The sequence below is a fragment of the Mercenaria mercenaria genome, chromosome 4, assembly GCF_021730395.1.
Source record: "Mercenaria mercenaria strain notata chromosome 4, MADL_Memer_1, whole genome shotgun sequence".
In the NCBI taxonomy this organism is placed as follows: Eukaryota; Metazoa; Mollusca; class Bivalvia; order Venerida; family Veneridae; genus Mercenaria; species Mercenaria mercenaria.
Window position 1 is genome coordinate 38,092,856 of NC_069364.1, and position 21,785 is coordinate 38,114,640.

General features: G+C 35.4%; 1 protein-coding gene across 1 annotated transcript in view; it reads left to right on the forward strand.

The window, feature by feature from the left end:
• LOC123552817 (cleavage stimulation factor subunit 3-like) overlaps window positions 1–21,785 on the forward strand; it is a 135,898-nt gene that overhangs the window by 25,841 nt on the left and 88,272 nt on the right. The window contains exons 11-21 of the mRNA XM_053540940.1: window positions 1,018–1,134; window positions 4,909–4,983; window positions 7,246–7,389; window positions 8,715–8,817; window positions 10,518–10,587; window positions 11,018–11,114; window positions 13,624–13,728; window positions 14,859–15,003; window positions 15,542–15,636; window positions 16,638–16,698; window positions 20,887–21,011. Of these exons, the coding sequence (XP_053396915.1) occupies window positions 1,018–1,134; window positions 4,909–4,983; window positions 7,246–7,389; window positions 8,715–8,817; window positions 10,518–10,587; window positions 11,018–11,114; window positions 13,624–13,728; window positions 14,859–15,003; window positions 15,542–15,636; window positions 16,638–16,698; window positions 20,887–21,011 (1,137 nt within the window). The remainder of the gene's footprint in view (window positions 1–1,017; window positions 1,135–4,908; window positions 4,984–7,245; window positions 7,390–8,714; window positions 8,818–10,517; window positions 10,588–11,017; window positions 11,115–13,623; window positions 13,729–14,858; window positions 15,004–15,541; window positions 15,637–16,637; window positions 16,699–20,886; window positions 21,012–21,785) is intronic.

The following is a 21,785-nucleotide window of genomic DNA, read 5'->3' on the forward strand; positions in this document are numbered from 1 at the left end:
TATGACACAATGTACATAACTCTGGTGCAAATATTTCGTGAATTATATCCCCATTTTACTTAGAATTTCAATTTAATTTTGATGTTTTTATGTCCCCGAAGGGAGGCATATAGTTTTTGAACCATCTGTCAGTCTGTCGATCTGTCCGCAATTTTCGTGTCCAGTCCATATCTTTGTCATCCATGGATGGATTTTCAAATAACTTGGCATGAATGTGTACCGTAATAAGACGACGTGTCGCGCGCAAGACCCAGGTCCGTAGCTCAAAGGTCAAGGTCACACTTAGACGTTAAAGGTCATATTTCCTGATAGTGCATTGATGGGCGTGTCCGGTCCATATCTTTGTCATCAGTGGATGGATTTTCAAATAACTTGGCATGAATGTGTACCACAGTAAGACGACGTGTCACGTGCAAGACCCAGGTCCGTAGCTCAAAGGTCAAGGTCACATTTAGACGTTAAAGGTCATTTTTCATGATAATGCATTGATGGGCGTGTCTGGTCCATATCTTTGTCATTCATGCATGGATTTTAAAATTATTGGGCATGAATGTGTACCACAGTAAGACGACGTGTCGCGCGCAAGACCCAGGTCAAAGTTCCTAAACTCTAACATCGGCCATAACTATTCATTCAAAGTGCCATCGGGGGCATGTGTCATCCTATGGAGACAGCTCTTGTTTCACCATATCACTGTTGTTACCAAATTAATATGAAAGTATTTATGTATATAAAGTTCCTACCTAATATGGTTGAACAAAATTGCGAGTGAAGTTGATATTTTGCAAGTTAAAATATTTTGTACTCAAAAATTTGCAAGTGCAAAAAGAAATTGAATTCTGACCCTGTAGATCAGGTTGTTTAACGGTTCCCACAGCGAAGGCTGCCAATTTAAGTCCCGAATGACCCTAGAATTCCACTAATTGCTCCATGTTGCTTTTACTATTTCTCATGAATTATTTAAGTAAATCTTGCTTATTGTAAACTTCCTTTGACTGTAAACCTAATATATTACAGGACCAGAATGCTGGTAAGATGTTTGCTGATGAAGCAGCTGCTCTGTTTGAGAGAGCAATCACAACAACAATGAAAGCAAACATGCTCATATACTTCACCTACGCAGATTTTGAAGAGGTAATCTCTAAACATCACATCATATATGATTTAATTATATCAAAAACCGTCAAAAAAAAAACTTAAAACACAAAACTTAAAAAATACAGGTGTATTCCGGTTATGGAAAGTGTATTCCGGTTTTTAGGTGGATTCCAGTTTAATGTGTGACCCCGTGTTCACTTTCATGATCTGACATGCTATGCACAGGGTCCGTAACTCTACTTGGCATTTTTACAAAATTATGCGCCTTTTTCGACTCAGTAGTTTTATGGTCAGGTTTTTGTATGTGAGCTGGTATCTCAGTACCCTCTTATGGGAATGGATTGAATCTTCACACACTTGTCCACTGTCATGAGCTGATATGCATTGTACAGGTTCCATAGCCCTGTTTTGTAATTCTACAAAACTATGCCCCTTTTTTGAATTGTATATTTATTCATTTGACAATGCTGTTGAATAGTCAAGCATTGCTTTTGTTTTTAAAGAAAGTTATATAGCCTCAATAAATGTAACCAAAGTGACAGAACATGTATGACAAAGTTTTGGACATCATTAGCTCGACTTTTCGAAGAAAAGTAGAGCTATTGCACTCGCCCCAGCGTCGGCGTCGCCGTTGGTTAAAGTTTTTGATAAAGTCAAGTATCTCTGTTACTATCAAAGCTATTGACTTGAAACTTAAAATAGTAATTTACTATCAAAGTCTACACCAGTAGAAACAATCCCCATAACTCTATTTTGAATTTTGACAGAATTATGCCCCTTTTTAACTTGGAAATTTTGGTTAAAGTTTTTTAGCTCGACTATTCATAGAATAGTAGAGCTATTGGACTCGCCCATGCGTCCGCGTCCGCGTCCCGATTTGGTTAAGTTTTTGTATGTAAGCTGGTATCTCAGCAACCACTTGTGGGAATGGATGGAAACTTCACACACTTATTCACTGTGATAAACTGACCTACATTGCACAGGTTCCATAACTCTATTATGCTTTTTTACAAAATTATGCCCCTTTTTCGACTTAGAAAATTTTGGTTAAGGTTTTGTATGTAAGCTGGTATCTCAGTAACCACTTGTGGGAATGGATTGAAACTTCACAAACTTATTTACTGTGATAAACTGACTTACATTGCACAGGTTCCATAACTCTATTTTGCTTTTTTACAAAATTATGCTCCTTTTTCGACTTAGAATTTTTTGGTTAAGGTTTTGTATGTAAGCTGGTATCTCAGTACTCACTAATTGGAATGGATTGAAACTTCACACACTTGTTCACTGTTATGATCTGACATGCACAAAGCAGGTCCCATAACTTTATTTTGCTTTTTTTCAAAATTATGCCCCTTTTTCAACATAGAAATTTTTGGTTAAGTTTTTGTATGTAAGCTGGTATCTCAGTATCCACTAATAGGAAAGGATTGAAATTGCACACAGTTGTTCACTGTCATGATATGACATGCAATGCAAAGGGTCAATAACTCAACTTCACATTTTACAAAATTATGCCCCTTTTTCGACTTAGGAGTTTTTGGTTAAATTCCTATTATGTAAGCTGGTATCTTAGTACCCACTAATGGGAATGGATTGAAACTTCACACACTTGTCCACTGTCCTGAGCTGATAAGCACTATGCAGGTTCCATAACCCTGTTTTGCTTTTTTACTAAATTATGTCCCTTTTTCGACTCGTATTTATTCAATCAACAAGGCTGTTGAATAGTCGAGCGTTGCTGTCCTCCGACAGCTCTTGTTATAAAGTCAAATATCTCAGTTACTATCAAAGTTATTGACTTGAAACTTAAAGTACTTATTTACCATCAAAGTCTACACCAGGAGAAACAATCCCTATAACTCTGATTGAATTTTGACAGAATTATGCCCCTTTTTAACTTAGATTTTTTTTTTTAAATTGTAAAGTCAAATATCTCTGTTACTATTAAATCTTTTTATTTGAAACTCAAAATAGTTGTTTACAATCAAAGTCTACACCAGGAGACACAATTCCCATAACTCTGATTTGAATTTTGACAGAATTATGCCCCTTTTTAACTTAGTAGTTTTGGTTAAAGATTCCGATAAAGTCAAATATCTCTGTTATTATCAAAGCTTTTGACTTGAAACTTAAAATACTTATTACCACAGTCTGCACCAGGAGACACAGTCCCCATAACTCTGATTTGAATTTTGACAGAATTATGCCACTTTCTAACTTAGAATTTTTTGTTAAAAGTCAAATATTTCTGTTACTATTAAAGCTTTTGACTTGAAATTCTAAATTGTTATTTACTATCAAAGTCTGCACCAGGAGACACAATTTCCATAACTCTGATTATAATTTTGACAGAGTTATGTCCCTTTTTAACTTGGAATTTTTTTACTGGCAAAGCTCTAATTCAGAGTCAAGCACTGAGAAAAGTCAAGCACGCTGTCTTATGGACAGCTCTTGTTTTGTTTTGGTATTTTTAGAATTTTATGACCTAAAAAGTGTAGGAATCCTGCAGTACAGTGATATCAAGATTAACATTGACTGCCCTATCAGTTTTATTAGCTCATCTGATTTTTTGAAAAAAAATGATGAGTTATTGTCATCACTTGAGCGGTTGTTGGCGTCGGCGTTGCCTGGTTAAGTTTTATGTTTAGGTCAGCTTTTCTCCTAAACTATCAAAGCTATTGCTTTGAAACTTGGAATACTTGTTCACCATCATGAGCTGACCCTGTATAGCAAGAAACATAACTCCATCTTGCTTTTTGCAAGATTTATGGCCCCTTTTGGACTTAGAAAATATCAGATTTCTTGGTTAAGTTTTATGTTTAGGTCAACTTTTCTCCTAAACTATCAAAGCTATTACTTTGAAACTTGAAATACTTGTTCACCATCATAAGCAGACCCTGTACATCAAGAAACATAACTCCATCTTGCTTTTTGCAAGATTTATTGCCCCTTTTGGACTTAGAAAATCAGTTTTCTTGGTTAAGTTTTATGTTTAGGTCAACTTTTCTCCTAAACTATCAAAGCTATTACTTTGAAACTTGAAATACTTGTTCACCATCATAAGCAGACCCTGTACATCAAGAAACATAACTCCATCTTGCTTTTTGCAAGATTTATTGCCCCTTTTGGACTTAGAAAATCAGTTTTCTTGGTTAAGTTTTATGTTTAGGTCAGCTTTTATCCTAAACTATAAAAGCTATTGCTTTAAAACTTGCAACACTTGTTCACCATCATAAGTTGACCCTGTACAGCAAGAAACATAACTCCATCCTGCTTTTTGCAAAATGTATGGCCCTTTTTGGACTTAGAAAATATCAGATTTCTTGGTTAAGTTTTATGTTTAGGTCAACTTTTTCTCTTAAACTATCAAAGCTATTGCTTTGAAACTTGCAACACTTGTTGACCATCATAAGCTGACCCTGTACAGCAAGCAACATAACTCCATCCTGCTTTTTGCAATAATTATTGCCCCTTTTGGACTTAGAAAATCATTTTCTTGGTTGAGTATTATGTTTAAGTCAACTTTTCTCATAAACTATCAAAGCTATTGCTTTAAAACTTGCAACAGTTTTCCACCATCATAAGTGGACACTGAACATCAAGAAACATAACTCTATCCTGCTTTTTGCAAGAATGATGGCCCTTTTTAGACTTAGAAAATCATGGGTAGGACAATATTTCTATTACACAAAAAAAATCAGATGAGCGTCAGCACCCGCAAGGCTGTGCTCTTGTTATACAGTGTATCTTCCTTACGGTTTATTTGATTTGTTTACTTGGTTTAATGCATGTACATGATTATTTCAGAGCCGGATGAAGTATGAAAAAGTTCACAGCATTTATAAAAGATGTGTAGCTGTAGAATCTATAGACCCATCACTGGTATGTATGTTGCCATTAACATTGTCAGTGTATATTTAAGGCATTTTAATACTTGTTGTTGTGTAGATCTCTTCCATTTCTTATGGTGCGAATTTGGCCTGCAAAGTTACAAAATACCTTGAACAAGGGCAAAACTTCAGGTGCAAACCATCAAAGTATATTTTACAAAGTGCAAGTCTAACAAATCATTCATTTCACATAAACATGGTAAGATACATCAGTACATGCAACAGCAGTTACCAGCAAAGGCACAAAGTATGCACCTTGATACTGAAAATAAGGGCACAGATAGTACATTTGCAGGTTGAATTAACGGACTGTAGCCTAGTGGATGAAAGCCCGTTTTGAGTGCAGGAATCATGGGTTGGCTCCCTGCTTTCACCATTCCAATGATGTGAGAAATGATATTGGTAGCTTCTTCGCTTGGCAATCAGCATTAAGAGGATAGCTCTAGGACTGGTCAGCCTGGTGTATAATGTGACCAGGTGGGGTCATAATGTGACCAGATGGGTTCACGTATCTATGGTGTGATATTCCAGTGAGGCAGTACTATAAAGTTGGGCATTGTGACCACTGCTACAAGTAGACACCAGCGTTTATGACTGAAATATATGTAAAAATGATGTTAAATCCAAACACACAAGTATATTTTACCAAGTGCACATGGATGCCTTGCCGTAATTGGTCAGGTATATTGTGGTGGTGATTTAGTTTGTATAAATTCTCTCTACTACATAATGATTTATCATATGGAAAAGTCAACTGTTCTGAATTTAATTACAGTTGAATACCGTTACCTCGATATTCAAGGGACTGTAAAAATTGCATCGACGTATCCGAAGTTCGACGTAATGATATCGACTATCTGGGACTTCTTTGTACTTGTGTTGGACGTCTATATTGTCATTATATCCAATGCTTGTTTTTTTTTTTCAGAGGGTTTGAAAGGGGAAAGAAATAATATAAAACGTAAATACGATTTTAATTTTATCTACAAATAAAATATCTTACTTAAATACATACATACAACTTTTTAATTTTTCAAAATATACGTTTAAACATAAGCATTTTTATTCCTTCTCTAAACGAGTCTGAATGCAGCGTTAACGTTCCTAGTTGAGTAGTCATTTTGACTGTGCTTCAATAACGAAAATTTGCCAGTTAATTACGCATATTGTTACTCAATCCTAAATGGCAGATTTTTACTCCGTCAAACAGAAAATATTTCATCCAAATTAGTTGTTATATTTGAAAACAGCTTTCCTGCTTGTACGGTGTTTTATAACACTAATTATTGGGAATTAAATGCAAACTTCCTGACATTTAAATTGGATTAAAGATTAAATAACAAACAAAACAAACACACAAACTATTTTGAACATGATTAATACATCACTGGACAACAACAGGTTTAATTTCACACTTTACAAATAGCATGGATATTTTTTAACAAGCTGTGATATCGACAAAACCAGGTGTAAAAACAGTACAGGTAAGTTGACGGGACTGAAAAATCTCATCGAGCTAATCATATCGAGGTATTGATAAATAATTACATTAAAATAATTAGGGAAAAATCAGGACCGACTAAAACACATCGTGTTATCTGGAGTTTCGAGCTAACCGATATCGAGGTAACGATATTCGACTGTATATCCCTTAATGCAAACTATAGATTCAATGTATCCCCGAGATCCAGTTAACTTTCAAAGAGAGAAAATATAGTTTCTCTGGTCCCAATCAGTTAAAAAGACTAAAATATCACAACTGATTTGTGAGACATGAAAACAGAGATTTCTGAGACGAGAAAACAGAGATTTGAGTATATATGCAAATGTTGAACCAGTACGAATATGTGGTACAATTCGGGCACGTATATAAATCTTTTATTGGGTTAGTGGACTTGCTGTGGCATGTGCATGCTCTTTTGTACTACTAGGCGCTTTGCCGTAACTGGTCTGGTATATTATGGTGGTGATTTAGTTTGTATAAATGGGACTGTATGTAAATATAATACAAACTAACATCACATTTACATATTTAGGTAACATACACAAGTATGAGAACAATAGAACACATGGGAAAACTATGATTATTAGTGGTTTTAGTCCTTGTTACATTGGCAACTTTTTATAAGTTGTTAAAAACTTGCTTGTAAAGGTATGAAAGAATTTCCAGAAATTCAGAAAATTATTAAGTTGAGCATAACCTATTTACATTGTATTGGGAAATCATGTTTTTATTTGGTGATGTTTTTTGCAGGTGTATATACAGTATATGAAGTTTGCTAGGAGAGCTGAAGGTATAAAGTCTGCGAGGCAGGTGTTTAAATTAGCAAGAGAAGATAAACGTTCCACTTACCATGTATTTGTTGCAGCCGCTCTGATGGAGTACTACTGTAGTAAGGTCTGTAAATTTCTTTCTTGAGTGGGTGTCATTATTTCTGGCTGCAGATGGGAATAAACATGTAAACTGATATTGTCTACTTCTGATAGATTAATATGGAACATTAGGTACAACTTTTGACACAAAACAATGATACTAATTGATTTTACAAATTTGAAACTATAGGTATTGTAATTTCAGGTGAAGAAATACACAGTCATATTATTTCTTTTTTATGTATCCTGAGAATATTTAGGGGAGCATATAGTTGCCTTGTCCATCCATGTGTCCATCCGTCCCGACTGTCTTGTCTGGACTATTCGTGGGAAACCACTCTCTAGAACTCGTCAAAACTTCACAGGAAGCTTTACTATGAAGAAGAGGTGCGCATGTTTTAGGCATACACCTGTCAAGTTATTTTTTGCAGAGTTTGGGCCTTTAATGATAATTTTTAGATAAAATTTGTATGGACTAGTTCTCATAAATTATGTATGGGATATTGAATGAAATTTAATAGGTACGAAGCCTTATAATGATCTTTTACTGGTTAAACAATAGAATGAGGTTCTCCTCGACTATAAGAGAATAAGCAACACTTCATTGTACTAAACCGGATGCAGGATCGACATTTACTAACCGGGTGCAAAATTGACTTTGGCGTCACCCATAGTTTTGTGGCAAGCGTCTCAGTTCGACTATATCTTCTGAACTACAGTCCCTATTACTATCCATCTTCACATTAACCAGTAATCATCAAACCTCACAGAAAGATTGATAGAATAATCTCACAGGATTGATAGTCTAAGAATAAGGGGCAGACATCTTTTGGTTTAGGGTCATCTTCCTCAAAGGTTATGGTCTCTGTGGTCAGATTTGATAATACTCTTGGTTCATGTTTTATGTTAAGCTTCTCAATTTCATGATACTTTCTTAACTACTGCCCCTGTAATCATCAAACCTCAAATAAGGATTGATCTCAGTAAGAGACAGACATCTTTTTGGTTAAGGTTTCGCAGTGAGTGCAAGAATCGTTATCCTTCCTCAATGTATACAGAATTATTCTCTGTCTATTTCTCTCTTTCTTAGTAAGCATAATTTATTATTGTCTGGTGTAAATATTTAAGAGTACTGAAGGTATTTCATTGTAACTTGCAGTCTTTATTATATATCACTGTTAAAACAAAGTGAAGATCGCAAGAACTTTATCTCTGTCACAAGAACATGCAGAATTTTCTCAAATTTGCACATTTCTAAAACAAGCTACATGCATTTAATCTTGTGACTAAACACCATCTGGGAATATCAGTCAGATCAACTGATTTCCTTGCAATTTGTTCTAATTACAGGAAAAGACAGTAGCATTAAAAATATTTGAGCTGGGATTAAAGAAATTTGGTGATGTTCCAGATTATATCAGAGCCTATGTGGACTTCATGTCCCATCTAAATGGTATTGTATTTATTTTATATAGTTCTGTTGATATGTTCAACTATTTATACATCATTTTGGATATGGAAGATATTTTCATAGAGCAGTCTAAACTTTGATATCTTGTTATACTACCACCAAAAAATATTTTTCAGGAATCATTTGTTTGTACAAAACATGACATTTGCTCCTATGAAATAAAAGGACCTAAGAACCATAACAGTCCCTCTGTTTTGATTAATTATGAAGTAATCTCCATTCTTACATTCTAAATTATTAATTTGGTTGAGAAGAGAAATGTATCAAAATGTGAAATAAAAATTAAGATTAAACTTTAAAAGCTTTGAATAGTAATATCTCAAGCAGAAGACCTTGTTGATATTTAATGTTTTAAACGGATAACTTAAATGGAGATTTTGTTCCTGATTGGTGTAGATGATCTTTTACACTGGTACTAGATGATCTGTTACATGAGTACTTAGATAATGTGTTACACATGTACTAGGTAATATTTTAGGCAGATACAAGAGGAATTGTTTCACATGTACAAGATGATCTATTACACAGGTAAAAGATGATCTGACACAGGTGCTAAAGTCTTTTTGAAGTAGAATAAAACTGTTATTGTCTTCTTTCTGGTATTAACTATACAAATGTTGCACTGTATGTATGTATTTATTTTTAGCTCATCTGATTTTTGGAAAAAAAATGATGAGTTATTGTCATCACTTGAGCGGTTGTCGGCGTTGGCGTCGGCGTTGCCTGGTTAAGTTTTATGTTTAGGTCAGCTTTTCTCCTAAACTATCAAAGCTATTGCTTTGAAACTTGGAATACTTGTTCACCATCATAAGCTGACCCTGTATAGCAAGAAACATAACTCCATCTTGCTTTTTGCAAGATTTATGGCCCCTTTTGTACTTAGAAAATATCAGATTTCTTGGTTAAGTTTTATGTTTAGGTCAACTTTTCTCCTAAACTATCAAAGCTATTGCTTTGAAACTTGGAATACTTGTTCACCATCATAAGCAGACCCTGTACATTAAGAAACATAACTCCATCTTGCTTTTTGCAAGATTTATTGCCCCTTTTGGACTCAGAAAATCAGTTTTCTTGGTTAAGTTTTATGTTTAGGTCAGTTTTATCCTAAACTATCAAAGCTATTGCTTTAAAACTTGCAACACTTGTTCACCATCATAAGTTGACCCTGTACAGCAAGAAACATAACTCCATCCTGCTTTTTGCAAGATTTATGGCCCCTTTTGGACTTAGAAAATATCAGATTTCTTGGTTAAGTTTTATGTTTAGGTCAACTTTTTCTCTTAAATTATCTAAGCTATTGCTTTGAAACTTGCAACACTTGTTCACCATCATAAGCTGACCCTGTACAGCAAGCAACATAACTCCATCCTGCTTTTTGCAATAATTATTGCCCCTTTTGGACTTAGAAAATCATTTTCTTGGTTGAGTATTATGTTTAAGTCAACTTTTCTTATAAACTATCAAAGCTATTGCTTTAAAACTTGCAACAGTTTTTCACCATCATAAGTGGACACTGTACATCAAGAAACATAACTCTATTCTGCTTTTTGCAAGAATGATGGCCCTTTTTAGACTTAGAAAATCATGGGTAGGACAATATTTCTATTACACAAAAAAAATCAGATGAGCGTCAGCACCCGCAAGGCGATGCTCTTGTCTATATAAATTATACTACATTTTAGAGGATAACAATACAAGAGTGCTGTTTGAAAGAGTGCTGTCATCAGGTCAAATACCTCCAGAAAAATCAATGTAAGTAATTTTAAAGATTGGGACAATCACAGTAGAAATAGAAAAGAATTTGCAAAGTTAATCCATCTTGTCATTTAAAAGGATTGGTGTCTTGATTTTCAAAGGAAAAAGAAAAAAATAACAACGCAAAACATATAAATTTGTAACAGAAGCGGGATCAGCTTTTGAACTGACAGAACAGATGCACAAAAATAACACAGAGAACAGCTGTAAAGAATGTTTTCAATTGTTTGGTCAGTTGTCTGACTTAAAACATGGTCTTTGAAAGTACAATGGCACAGAACAGCCGTAATCCAGTAAACAGGCTGTCTCATTGGGTCAATTGGCCATTACCTTGCAAAAAAAGAATATCTTTTTACAAATAGTTTACTTGGAAAATTATCGTGTTTATATTGATATCTGTGTTTATATGATAATACTCTTTTCACAGAGATATATGGAGTCGTTTTCTTGCCTTTGAATCGGAGGTTGGTGATTTAGCTAGTATACTCAAAGTGGAGAAACGTAGATCTCAAGCTATTGAAAAGGTATGAACATTGTGCTGACTAGTAAATTGATAAAAATGTAATCCCACTTTGATAGGGGTGTCCATTGCCAGTGGTTGAAATAAGTGAAAAAACATAATCTCACAGTTGAAGTATATTCATGAGGAAGTCATCTAGCTGGTGCAGGTGCCTGCCTGAAATAATGGTTACTGTTTGATCTTCATAATTCATAACAAGGTCTTTGGTGAATTGTGGCCTTATTTTGTAAGACCTAGAAATAAAATATACATCATTTCAATGGTATATTTGGGTGGTAATAGGATCTATTTGAATTTCAAAAACTGTCTTTAGTAATGTCCATTTTAAGGCCAGAAATATATTCTCCCTTTATAAAATTCAGACAACATCACAGTTTCAAAAACCAAACTGTTTTAGAAATTTTTCAGAATGTTTTCATGGAAATGTTGTTTTTTTTGCCAAGATATTGAAAGTTTTACGACAATCCATTCACAAATAAAATTGAATTTGAAAAGAAAACAAGGGGGCCATGATGGCCCTATATCGCTCACCTGTTATCATTGCGCTTGAGGACAAGAAGGTCCTCAGAAAAAAAATCTAAATCCAAAGGACAGGAACAACAAAGGGAAGAAATTTAACCAAAAAGAAAAATACATTCTTACAAGGTACAGGTATGTCAAAATACACCTAAAATTGGAGGTACCATCCATGTTGTACCACAGAAAAGTGGTCTCGGTTTTTCCCTACGGCCAATAATAAAAAAGTTACTAAAAATAAGCTATTTATAGTAACGTAAAAGGGAAGTAATTGAAAAAAAAAATATTGTAAGTGAACAAAAGAATGATCTGCCAAATAAATCTGTTGACATAAATGAAATTTCAGATCAGTATCTTCATTAGTTACGGAGATATACCCATTTTAATTTGAAAAAAAGGGAGGTAATTTGACATAAAATCAGTCCATAGTTATCTATACAGATTGGCTCAGTCCAACTAATGTCAATAATGAAATTTCAAATAAGTCCTATAAGTACTTACTGATATAAATCCATTTTGATTACAATCAGGGGAGGTAATCAGATATAAAATAACTCTGGAACCTACGATTGGATCTGATTTGTCATGGAATCCAAGATTTATTGTTGTTGAAGATATTTTGGAAGTTTGTATCAAATAAAACCATAAATGAAGTCTCTATATGGCTGCAAAAACCAAAATAGCCAATTTTGGACCTTTAAGGGGCCATAACTCTGGAACCCATGATGAAATCTGACAAGTTCAAGAAAGGAACCAAGATCTTGTGGTGATACAAGTTGTGTGCAAGTTTGGTTAAAATCAAATCATAAATGAAGCTGCTATTGTGCAAACAAGGTCAAAATAGCTAATTTTGGCCCTTTCAGGGGCCATAACTCTGGAACCCATTATGGGATCTGGCCGGTTCAAGAAAGCAATCGAGATCTTATGGTGACACAAGTTTTTTGCAAGTTTGATTAAATTCAAATCGTAAATGAAGCTGCTGTTGTGCAGACAAGGTCAAAATAGCTAATTCTGGCCCTTTCAGGCGCCATAACTCTGGAACCCAAAAGGGAATCTGGCCAGTTCAATAAAGGAACCAAGATCTTGTGGTGATACAAGTTGTGTGCAAGTTTGGTTAAAATAAAATCATAAATGAAGCTGCTATTGTGCAGAAAAGGTCAAAATAGCTAATTTTGGCTCTTTCAGGGGCCATTACTCTGGAACCCATAATGGAATCTGGCCAGTTCAAGAAAGGAACCAAGATTTATGGTGGTTCAACTTGTGTGCCAGTTTGGTAAAAATCAAATCAAAAATAAAGCTGCTATTGTGCAGACCAGGTCAAAACAGCTAATTTTGGCCCTTTCAGGGGCCATAACTCTGTAACCCATAATGGGATCTGGCCAGTTCAAGAAAGGAACCGTGATCTTATGGTAATACAAGTTGTGTGCAAGTTTGGTTAAAATAAAATCGTAAATGAAACCACTATCGTGCAGACAAGAAATTGTTGACGCACGGACGGACGGACGAAGGGTGATCACAAAAGCTCACCTTGTCACTAAGTGACAGGTGAGCTAAAAAGACTAAAATATCAGTAATGGTTGACATTTATAATGGAAAATACCACAGAAAAACATTTTGATGGTAAATTCAAAATCAAAATATTTTTGAAAATCAGATTTCTTATTACGACCCTTGGAGTTCTTAAGAATGATGTATGATATTAATGGATTTGTGTAATATTTAAAGAAAAATCAAGGAAATACCTTGTCACAGAAAAGGAGGGTCAAACAGTAGTACTTGTTGGATCTTCCTCCGTTCTTACAGTGTCATTGTTTTCATATGTTTTCATATCCTCCGTTCTTACAGTGTCATATGTTTTCAAATCCTTATTTGAAGTTAATCTGGTTTTGACTGAATTTTCCTTTTAATTGCTTTTGAATGAATATTCGACTTTACATGTATCTTCTCTAATTTTATAAATTGTTTATGTGTTCAGAACAGTGATTTTTACTTTGTAGATACAAGAATTTGAGGGTAAAGACACAGCTTTGTTGATAGATAGATACAAATATGCAGATCTTTTCCCTTGTAGTCAGTCGGAGTTAAAGGCTTTAGGGTATCACGTACGTAAAATTTACACTTTTTCATCTAAAAAGTTTATTTGTAGTAGATGTATAATATTTCACAGTTTAATAGTTTAAAAAAAGAGAGGCAGGAAGTAATGCATGGAACCAAACATGTAAGAAGGGTGTTCAAAAGATACCTGGGGAAAATACGCTTTCGTCTGGTTCTGTCTTGCTGAAATTTGAAAAATGATAGATGAGAACATACAGGAGGTGAATACTTGCCTTACAGGTCACAGAATATGAACATTATTTACTTACCATTTCTAAGGCAACATCACTACCACTAAGGCATACATGTGATTAGCTCAGAATTCAGAATGTTATTCTTCATCTGGAGTTGGGATCTCAAAACTCAAACAGAAAAAAGAAGAAATACCTCTGAATGACTTCTCATAAACTGCTAAATGGATCTTCATCAGACTTGGTCTGTAGCATCATTGTTTTATCCCAAAATTGTTCAAATGTGAGCACTTGGCCCCTTTTAGGGGCAGCTATAGCTAAAAGAAGAAAACTTTAAACAATTTCTTCTCTTGAACTTCTTGATGGATCTTCATTGAACTTTAGCATCATTATAAAGATCCTCCAGTTGTGTTCAAATTTGGGCACTTGGCCCGTTTCAGGAGCTACAAGAGGGTAAAAACAGAAATACCATTAAATAACTTCTTTTCATGAACAGCTTGTTAAATCGTGGCTTTTGGCCCCACTAGAGCTAAAAATAGATAAAAGACTTTTACAAATCAGGAACCACTTGATGAATCTTCATTGTTCTGTGGGATTAATATAAGACTTCTTCCAAATTTGTTATTCCTTATCTACATTAAATTACAGTTCTATCAATTTTTGATGGTATGTGAAGAATTGAGAGCACTTAGAGATGTTACAATGGTTATTGCTGGGAGCTTTTGCCAAGTGGATGCCACTACATTTCCAGCTTAAATAATTGATTTTTATAAAACTTCCATTTTCAATACACAGATAGTGTAAAACTTACATTGAAATACATTAGCAGTTTAGTAAAAAGTGCTTTACACTAGCTACCTGACTAGTTCAACAAAATTTGAATCAAAATGTGCAAAAAATGTAGTTATGGCATAATCTACATTGTTAAATGTTTGGGAAATTGGCAGGATTTAATCAGAAAGCAGGTGGTAGAGTTACCCACTAGTAAAGTCACAAAGATTGTCATGGAAGAAGATGAAAACTTGAAACGTCCAGAATATCCGAAACCTGATACAGAGCAGTGGCTTCCATTTAAACCTAAAATCAATGTTCGTAAGTATACAGTTACAACTTCATATTTAGCTTGACTACATCTCACTCACACTTGTGTCTGCAGCTGCATCAGATTTCTGGTTACACTTTCCACTTATCTCTGTTATTTTTGATAAATTTGCTATAAACTTAAATTAGATGTTCCTCAACGTCAACCACATCCTTTTTGCACCCTGAAATTGCTAACTGGGGCAGTTAATTTGCCTTTGTCTATCCAATGAAAAATTTGTCTTTGTCCCATGATATTGGTGCTACACATTTCTCAAAATAAGCATGTATGTAGCAATAAATTTTCTTGGACAGGTACAAGAGTATGCAATACCAAGGACAGTGATGTAGTTGGTTAAAGCCATATTGTTATTTGGTTCATTACTTTATATAATTGTTTTATCTTGATGTTGCAGCCATGTAAATTATAGAAAAGTTTAAGTGCTATGTTCATGTGATAAGACTGTACAGGTAGTAAAGAAACAAGGACACTATAAGTGTTGCATCCTCTATTCTTTGTTGAAATAAGCAAAATTTTATATTTATACAGCGAAAGATGCCCATGTGGTTCCTGGCGGTGTTTTCCCTCCTCCAGCACCAGCTGGTGCTTTAATGATGATGATGCCTCCTCCAGAATGTTTCCATGTAAGTGTCATTGCATATATTTTTTACTATTTAAGGTAAACCTGTTCAGCTGTTCATTTCCTTATGTAAATGTGTGTCTCATTTGCTCAATTATTGTGAACTTTTAGACTAAGTTTTAGCTCACTTAACCAGAGTAGTGTGATGGGCCTATGTCCATGGTCTAGTGTGAGCTTTTCACCTTTAAACAAATTGTTCTCATGAACCCCTGGATAAATCATCACCAAACTTGTCCTGTAGTATCCTTGAAAGGTCTTCTCTCAAATTTTTTCAAATGGTTCCACTGGACTGATTTTAGGGGCCACCCGAGCTGAAAATAGAATAACCTTTAAACAACTTCTTCTCATGAACCACTGGATGCATCGTCACCAATTTGGCCTCCATGGCAGAGTAGTTAAGGTTGTTGACTTCAGATCACTTGCCCCTCATCAATGGAGTCTCACTCAGTGTGTTGAATTCCTACATGTGAGGAAGCCATCCATCTAGCTTTCGAAATATCGGTGGTTCTACCCAGGCGATGAAATAATGCACAGAGGGGCACTCGGAGTTTTCCTTCGCCATCAGTGCTGGAAAGTCACCATATAACTTATAATTGTGTTGTTGCGACGTTAAATCCAACAAACGAACGAAGCATCATCACCAGACTTGGTCTGTAGCATCCTTGTGAGATACTGTTTTAAGTTCATTCAAGTGGTTCTGCTTGACGGATTATAAAGGCTGCCAGAGGTAAAAGTTGTTAAAACATTCAGACAACTTCTTCTTATGAACTGATTCGTGGATCATCACCAAACTTTGTCTGTAGCATTCTTGTATTGTTCTCTCTTAAGTTTGTTTACACTGTTTTCTTGGCCTCTTTTAGTGGCTGCCAGGGCTTACAATAGAGAATAAATTGTAAATTAATTCCTTGATTGGTTTTTTTTATCCACCACAGTATTTTTTTTAAAAAAAGTTTAAACAATTATTCATGAGCAAACTGATCGATTTTCATTTTGTATGTTTTTCAGGGTCCGTTTGTCATCATAGACAAGTTCCTTGATCATTTCAGTCAACTGGAAATTCCTGATGGTAAGCTTTTGATTAGCTCACCTGAGCACATACTTCTCATGATGAGTTTTTAGTATCGCTGGATGTTTGTCATCTGTCCGTTCAACGCCAAAGGTTCAGGGTGAGCTGGAAATATAGAAGGACGGTCCACAGTTTGCTGTCAACAATTAAAATAAATATCTGGTACTTAAAACTACATCATATGATGCAAGGGCCATAACTCTGGAACCAGTTTTCCGTGAATTATGCCCCCTTTTTACTTCGAATTTCAGGTTAAAGTATTGGTGCACTTTTACTCTATCTCTGATATTACTGAATGGATTTGATGCAGACTTAAAATAGTTGCCCTTCATCATCACTCACATCATATAACACAAGGGCCATTAATCTTGCACCAATATTTCATGAATTATCCCCTTTTTACTTAGAATTTTAGGTTAAAGTTTTGGTGCAGTTTTACTCTATCTCGGTTATTACAATTGGATTTGATTCATACTTAAATAGTTTTTTCACATCATCACCCACATCATATGACACAAGGTGCATCACCCTTGCACCAGTATGTATAGGTAAGAGGTTCTGATAACCGGGCTTTATAACCGGGCAAAGCCCGGTTATCAGAACGTCTTACCTACTTATTGGCAAATATGTGGGGGGTGAAGAAATCTGACCTTCCTAATTAACCATGAAATTGCTGTTGTCAAACAAATTTGTGTCTTCAGAGGTATAAGCTGAGTGTGAATTACCTCATTTATTTTGTCTGTAATTTGGAGCCAAAACAGATGTAAATGTCTAGCAAAATGGTGGACCGTTTTCAGTTTGTTTCAAAGGATTATGTTGAGCAAAGAATTAAATGTTTAATTAAATATTTTCACACTTCATAATATCAGTATGTCACTGCATTCCTGTAAAGTACACCAAAATAAATGAGTCTGATAAATAAATTGCCTTTATCACTTGATTGTGGTCTTATCATGACCTTTCCAATTAAACCTGTCAGTTAAAAATTACGAAATAAGAACAGGGTTCTTACTGACTTTTTGGGGAATCATGAAGAACGCACCATTAAGAAGCAGTTTGCCAATAATTCATGAATTTTTACTTAACATTATACTTATTTAATGTTTGATAACTTTATCTTTTTCTCTCTTGTTATTGTCCAATACCTTCATCCATTTTGAAGTCATTAAACACTCCAGTGACTGCTCCAGCATCCTCAGATGTGCCCATTTTCACTATCCAGCATGGAAATAGTTTAGCGCGCCGTCTCCTGTGACATCTCATGTTGTCTTATCTATTTTCCTTCTTTTTTTTCTAAAAATCTGGTAATATTTTGACCCCATACTTACATCAGTTCCTAAGTAGTTGAGGGCACTGTCACAGACAGCTCTTGTTGTTATCCCCTCTTAACTTTTCACATTTTTAGCTCACCTGAGCACAAAGTGCTCAGGGTGAGGTATTGTGATCGCTCACCGTCCGGCGTCCGTCCGTCCGTCCGTCCGTTGTACGTCCGTCCACACTTTCCTTTAAACAACATCTCCTCCTAAACCAACAGGCCAATTTTGATGAAACTTCACAGGGATGTTCCTTGGATGGCCCCCTTTCAAAATTGTTCAAAGAATTGAATTCCATGCAGAACACTGGTTGCCATGGCAACCGAAAGGAAAAACTTTAAAAATCTTCTTCTCAAAAACCAGAAGCCCTAGAGCTTAGATATTTGGTGTGAAGCATTGCCTAGTGGACCTCTACCAAGTTTGTTCAAATCATGACCCCGGGGTCAAAATTGACCCCGCCCCAGGGGTCACTTGATTTTACATAAGAAAATCTTAAAAAATCTTCTTCTCAAAAACCAGAAGCCTTAGAGCTTAGATATTTGACATGTAGCATTGCCTAGTGGACCTCTACTAAAATTGTTCAAATCATGACCCCGGGGTCAAAATTGACCCCGCCCCAGGGGTCACTTGATTTTACATAGGAAAATCTTCAAAAAATTTCTAAAAATAAACCAGAAGGCATAGAGCTTAGATATTTCACATGTAGCATTGCCTAGTGGACCTCTACAAAATTTGTTCAAATCATGGCCCCCGGGTCAAAATTGACCCCGCCCCAGGGGTCACTTTATTTTACATAGGAAAATATTTAAAAAATCTTCTTCTCAAAAACCAGAAGCCCTAGAGCTTAGATATTTGACATGTAGCATTGCCTATTGGACCTCTACTAAAGTTGTTCAAATTATGACCCGGGGGTCAAAATTGACCCCGCCCTAGGGGTCACTTGACTTTACATAGGAAAATCTTCAAAAGTTTTCTAAAAATAAACCAGAAGGCCTAGAGCTTAGATATTTCACATGTAGCATTACCTAGTGGACCTCTACAAAATTTGTTCATATCATGACCCCCTGGGTCAAAATTGACCCAGCCCCAGGGGTCACTTGATTTTACATAGGAAAATCTTCAAAAATTTTCTAAAAAAAACTAGAAGGCCTAGAGACTAGATATTTGACATGTAGCATTGCCTAGTGGACCTCTACAAAATTTGTTCAAACCTTGTCCCCCGGGGTCAAAATTGACTCCGCCCTAGGGGTCACTTGATTTTACATAGGAAAATCTTAAAAAAAAATTCTAAAAATAAACCAGAAGGCCTAGATCTTAGATATTTGACATGTAGCATTGCCTATTAGACTTTTACAAAGTTTATTCAAATCATGACCCCTGGGGTCAAATTGACCCTGCCCCATGGGGTTACTTGATTGTACATAGAAAAATCTTCAAAATTTTCTAAAAATAAACCAGAAGAGCTTAGATATTTGACATGTAGCATTGCCTAGTGGACCTCTACAAAAAGTTTTCAAATCTTGTTTTTAAAGTTACTTAAAGGAAATTTCAACTATATTTTCTCATAATTCTTTTGATTGATTTCTATTATGATCTTTTGACCTTGAAGACTTGTCCTTAAGTGCAATGATAACAGGTGAGCGATATAGGGCCATCATGGCCCTCTTGTTTTAGATACAGCCTTGAAATTTGGATGACATGTACAGTTTTGCATACCGATCTTAAAACTGACTTTTAGTTACCATGTGACCTACTGACCTACTTTCTAATATTTTAGCATCAGTTTGCTATTCTTAAAGCTTCAGCTAGGAAATTTGTTCAAGCAAACAACTCTACTCAGGTGAGCGATATAGGGCCATCATGACCCTCTTGTAAACATTTTGTTGTTTAGGAACAATAACTTTTAATCTCTTGGAAGGAATTCCATGTAACAGATCTTTCACATTGGACATAAAAGGTGAAGTTCGTAGTTTTTGTATGCCCATTTTGAAGAAATGGGACGTATTATGTGATTGTGTGTGCATCTGTCTGTCCGTCTGTCCATCCATCATAATTCTTGTCTGGAGCATAACTTCATAACCATTAAAGGTTTTGACTTTAAACTTGGCATATAGGTAGATAGCGATGAGACGAGGTGCAGAGCCCTTGAACTGGCTCTGTAGGACAAAGTTCAAGGTCACAAATCTGCTGGTCATATTTTGTGCTGGTGCATAAGTTATTAACCATTCAAGGTAGAGACTTCAAACTTATGATGTAGATGAGTAGTGATGAGACGATGTGCAGAGCACATGAAATGGGTATGTAGGTTTAAGGTCAAGGTCACAAATTGAGCTCTAAGGTCAAATCTGTCTGTCATATTTAGTGTCCGGAGCATAACTTATTAACCGTATTGACTCTAAACTTGAGATGTGGGTAAGTGGTGATTACACAATGTGCAGAGTGCATGAACCAGGGTGGTAGGTCAAAGGTCAAGGTCACAGCAAGATCAAATCTGCCCAGCGTATTTCATGTCCAGAGTGTACCGGTATCCTAAAAACTATTAAAGGTATTGACTTGAAACTTGAAATATAGGCAGATGGTGATGTGACGATTTGCAGACTGCAACAATCAACATTACAAACCCCACCAAAAAAAGTCTTCTTTTCATTTAGTTTCTTGCCCTTTAGTCTCTTATTTTGCATTTTCTTTAAATTTTGCTTCCATCCTCTGATATAACCTTTCAGGCGTATATTGCCCTGCTCGGCAGAGCTCTTGTTTAAAGTTCATATGGAGTATTATATGTATTACTGTTATATGAACTTTTCAAACAAGGCTTTTAGTGGGTATATGAATCATCTCTGGGGATAGCTCTAGTTGATTTGTTTCTGATTTACAGTTCCAGTGCTAGAGAATGGATTAGACACCCCAGTTAAAATGGATGCCGGAACTCTCCTGTCCTTAGAGTATGCCTCGGGTCGGAAACGACGTATAACTGAAAATGAAGGGAGTGATGACGAGGACATTAACACAGGACCTGCTCCACCAGTTAATGACATTTACCGAAGTCGGCAACAAAAACGCTCAAAATGACACTTTTCTCTTTAAAAAAACTGCAGGTTTATTCACTCTAATGGGAGAAAACTTAAATTTGATTGAGATTTTCCTTTAAGAAGTGAAGTACAAAAGCTCAACATGAGAAATGTGTTTCTGGGGTAGGAGGAGCGTTTCGTGTTGGAGGTTTACATGTATCATAATCATCATTCATCAAGTTTGTGCCAAGTTACAGTTTTTTCCTCAAGATATTCTCAATTTCCAGTGGAGAAATGGTGATAAAGTTTCATTAAGATTTGCCTATAGATGAAGAAGTAACAGATTTTATACAAAGATCTGGATTACTACTGTTATATTTCAGTCTAAAATGTCAGCAGTATGCCTAGCTGGTTTGTTGAGTGATTATTGTCACAAATCACTATGGATAATCCATAATTCAAAAGTTGTCTGTTTCAAGGGGGCGGCACACCTACAGATTCATATCAGATTTATAACAGATTACATTCATTTGTTAGTAATAGTAGATCAAAAGGTAAAACCTGAATGAGTGAGTATTATGTAATATGTATATAAGTGAACCCTTATGTAGTCTGACAAAAGGCTGTTGACTGCATTAGTCACATGCTAAATATTGATATTACCTGTATATAAAAAGAATACCAGGTCCTGTACTTTGTGTAAAAACTCTTCAAAATGAAGGTAATATTGATTTTTACATTTTGATATTTAACAGATGCAGCCGTC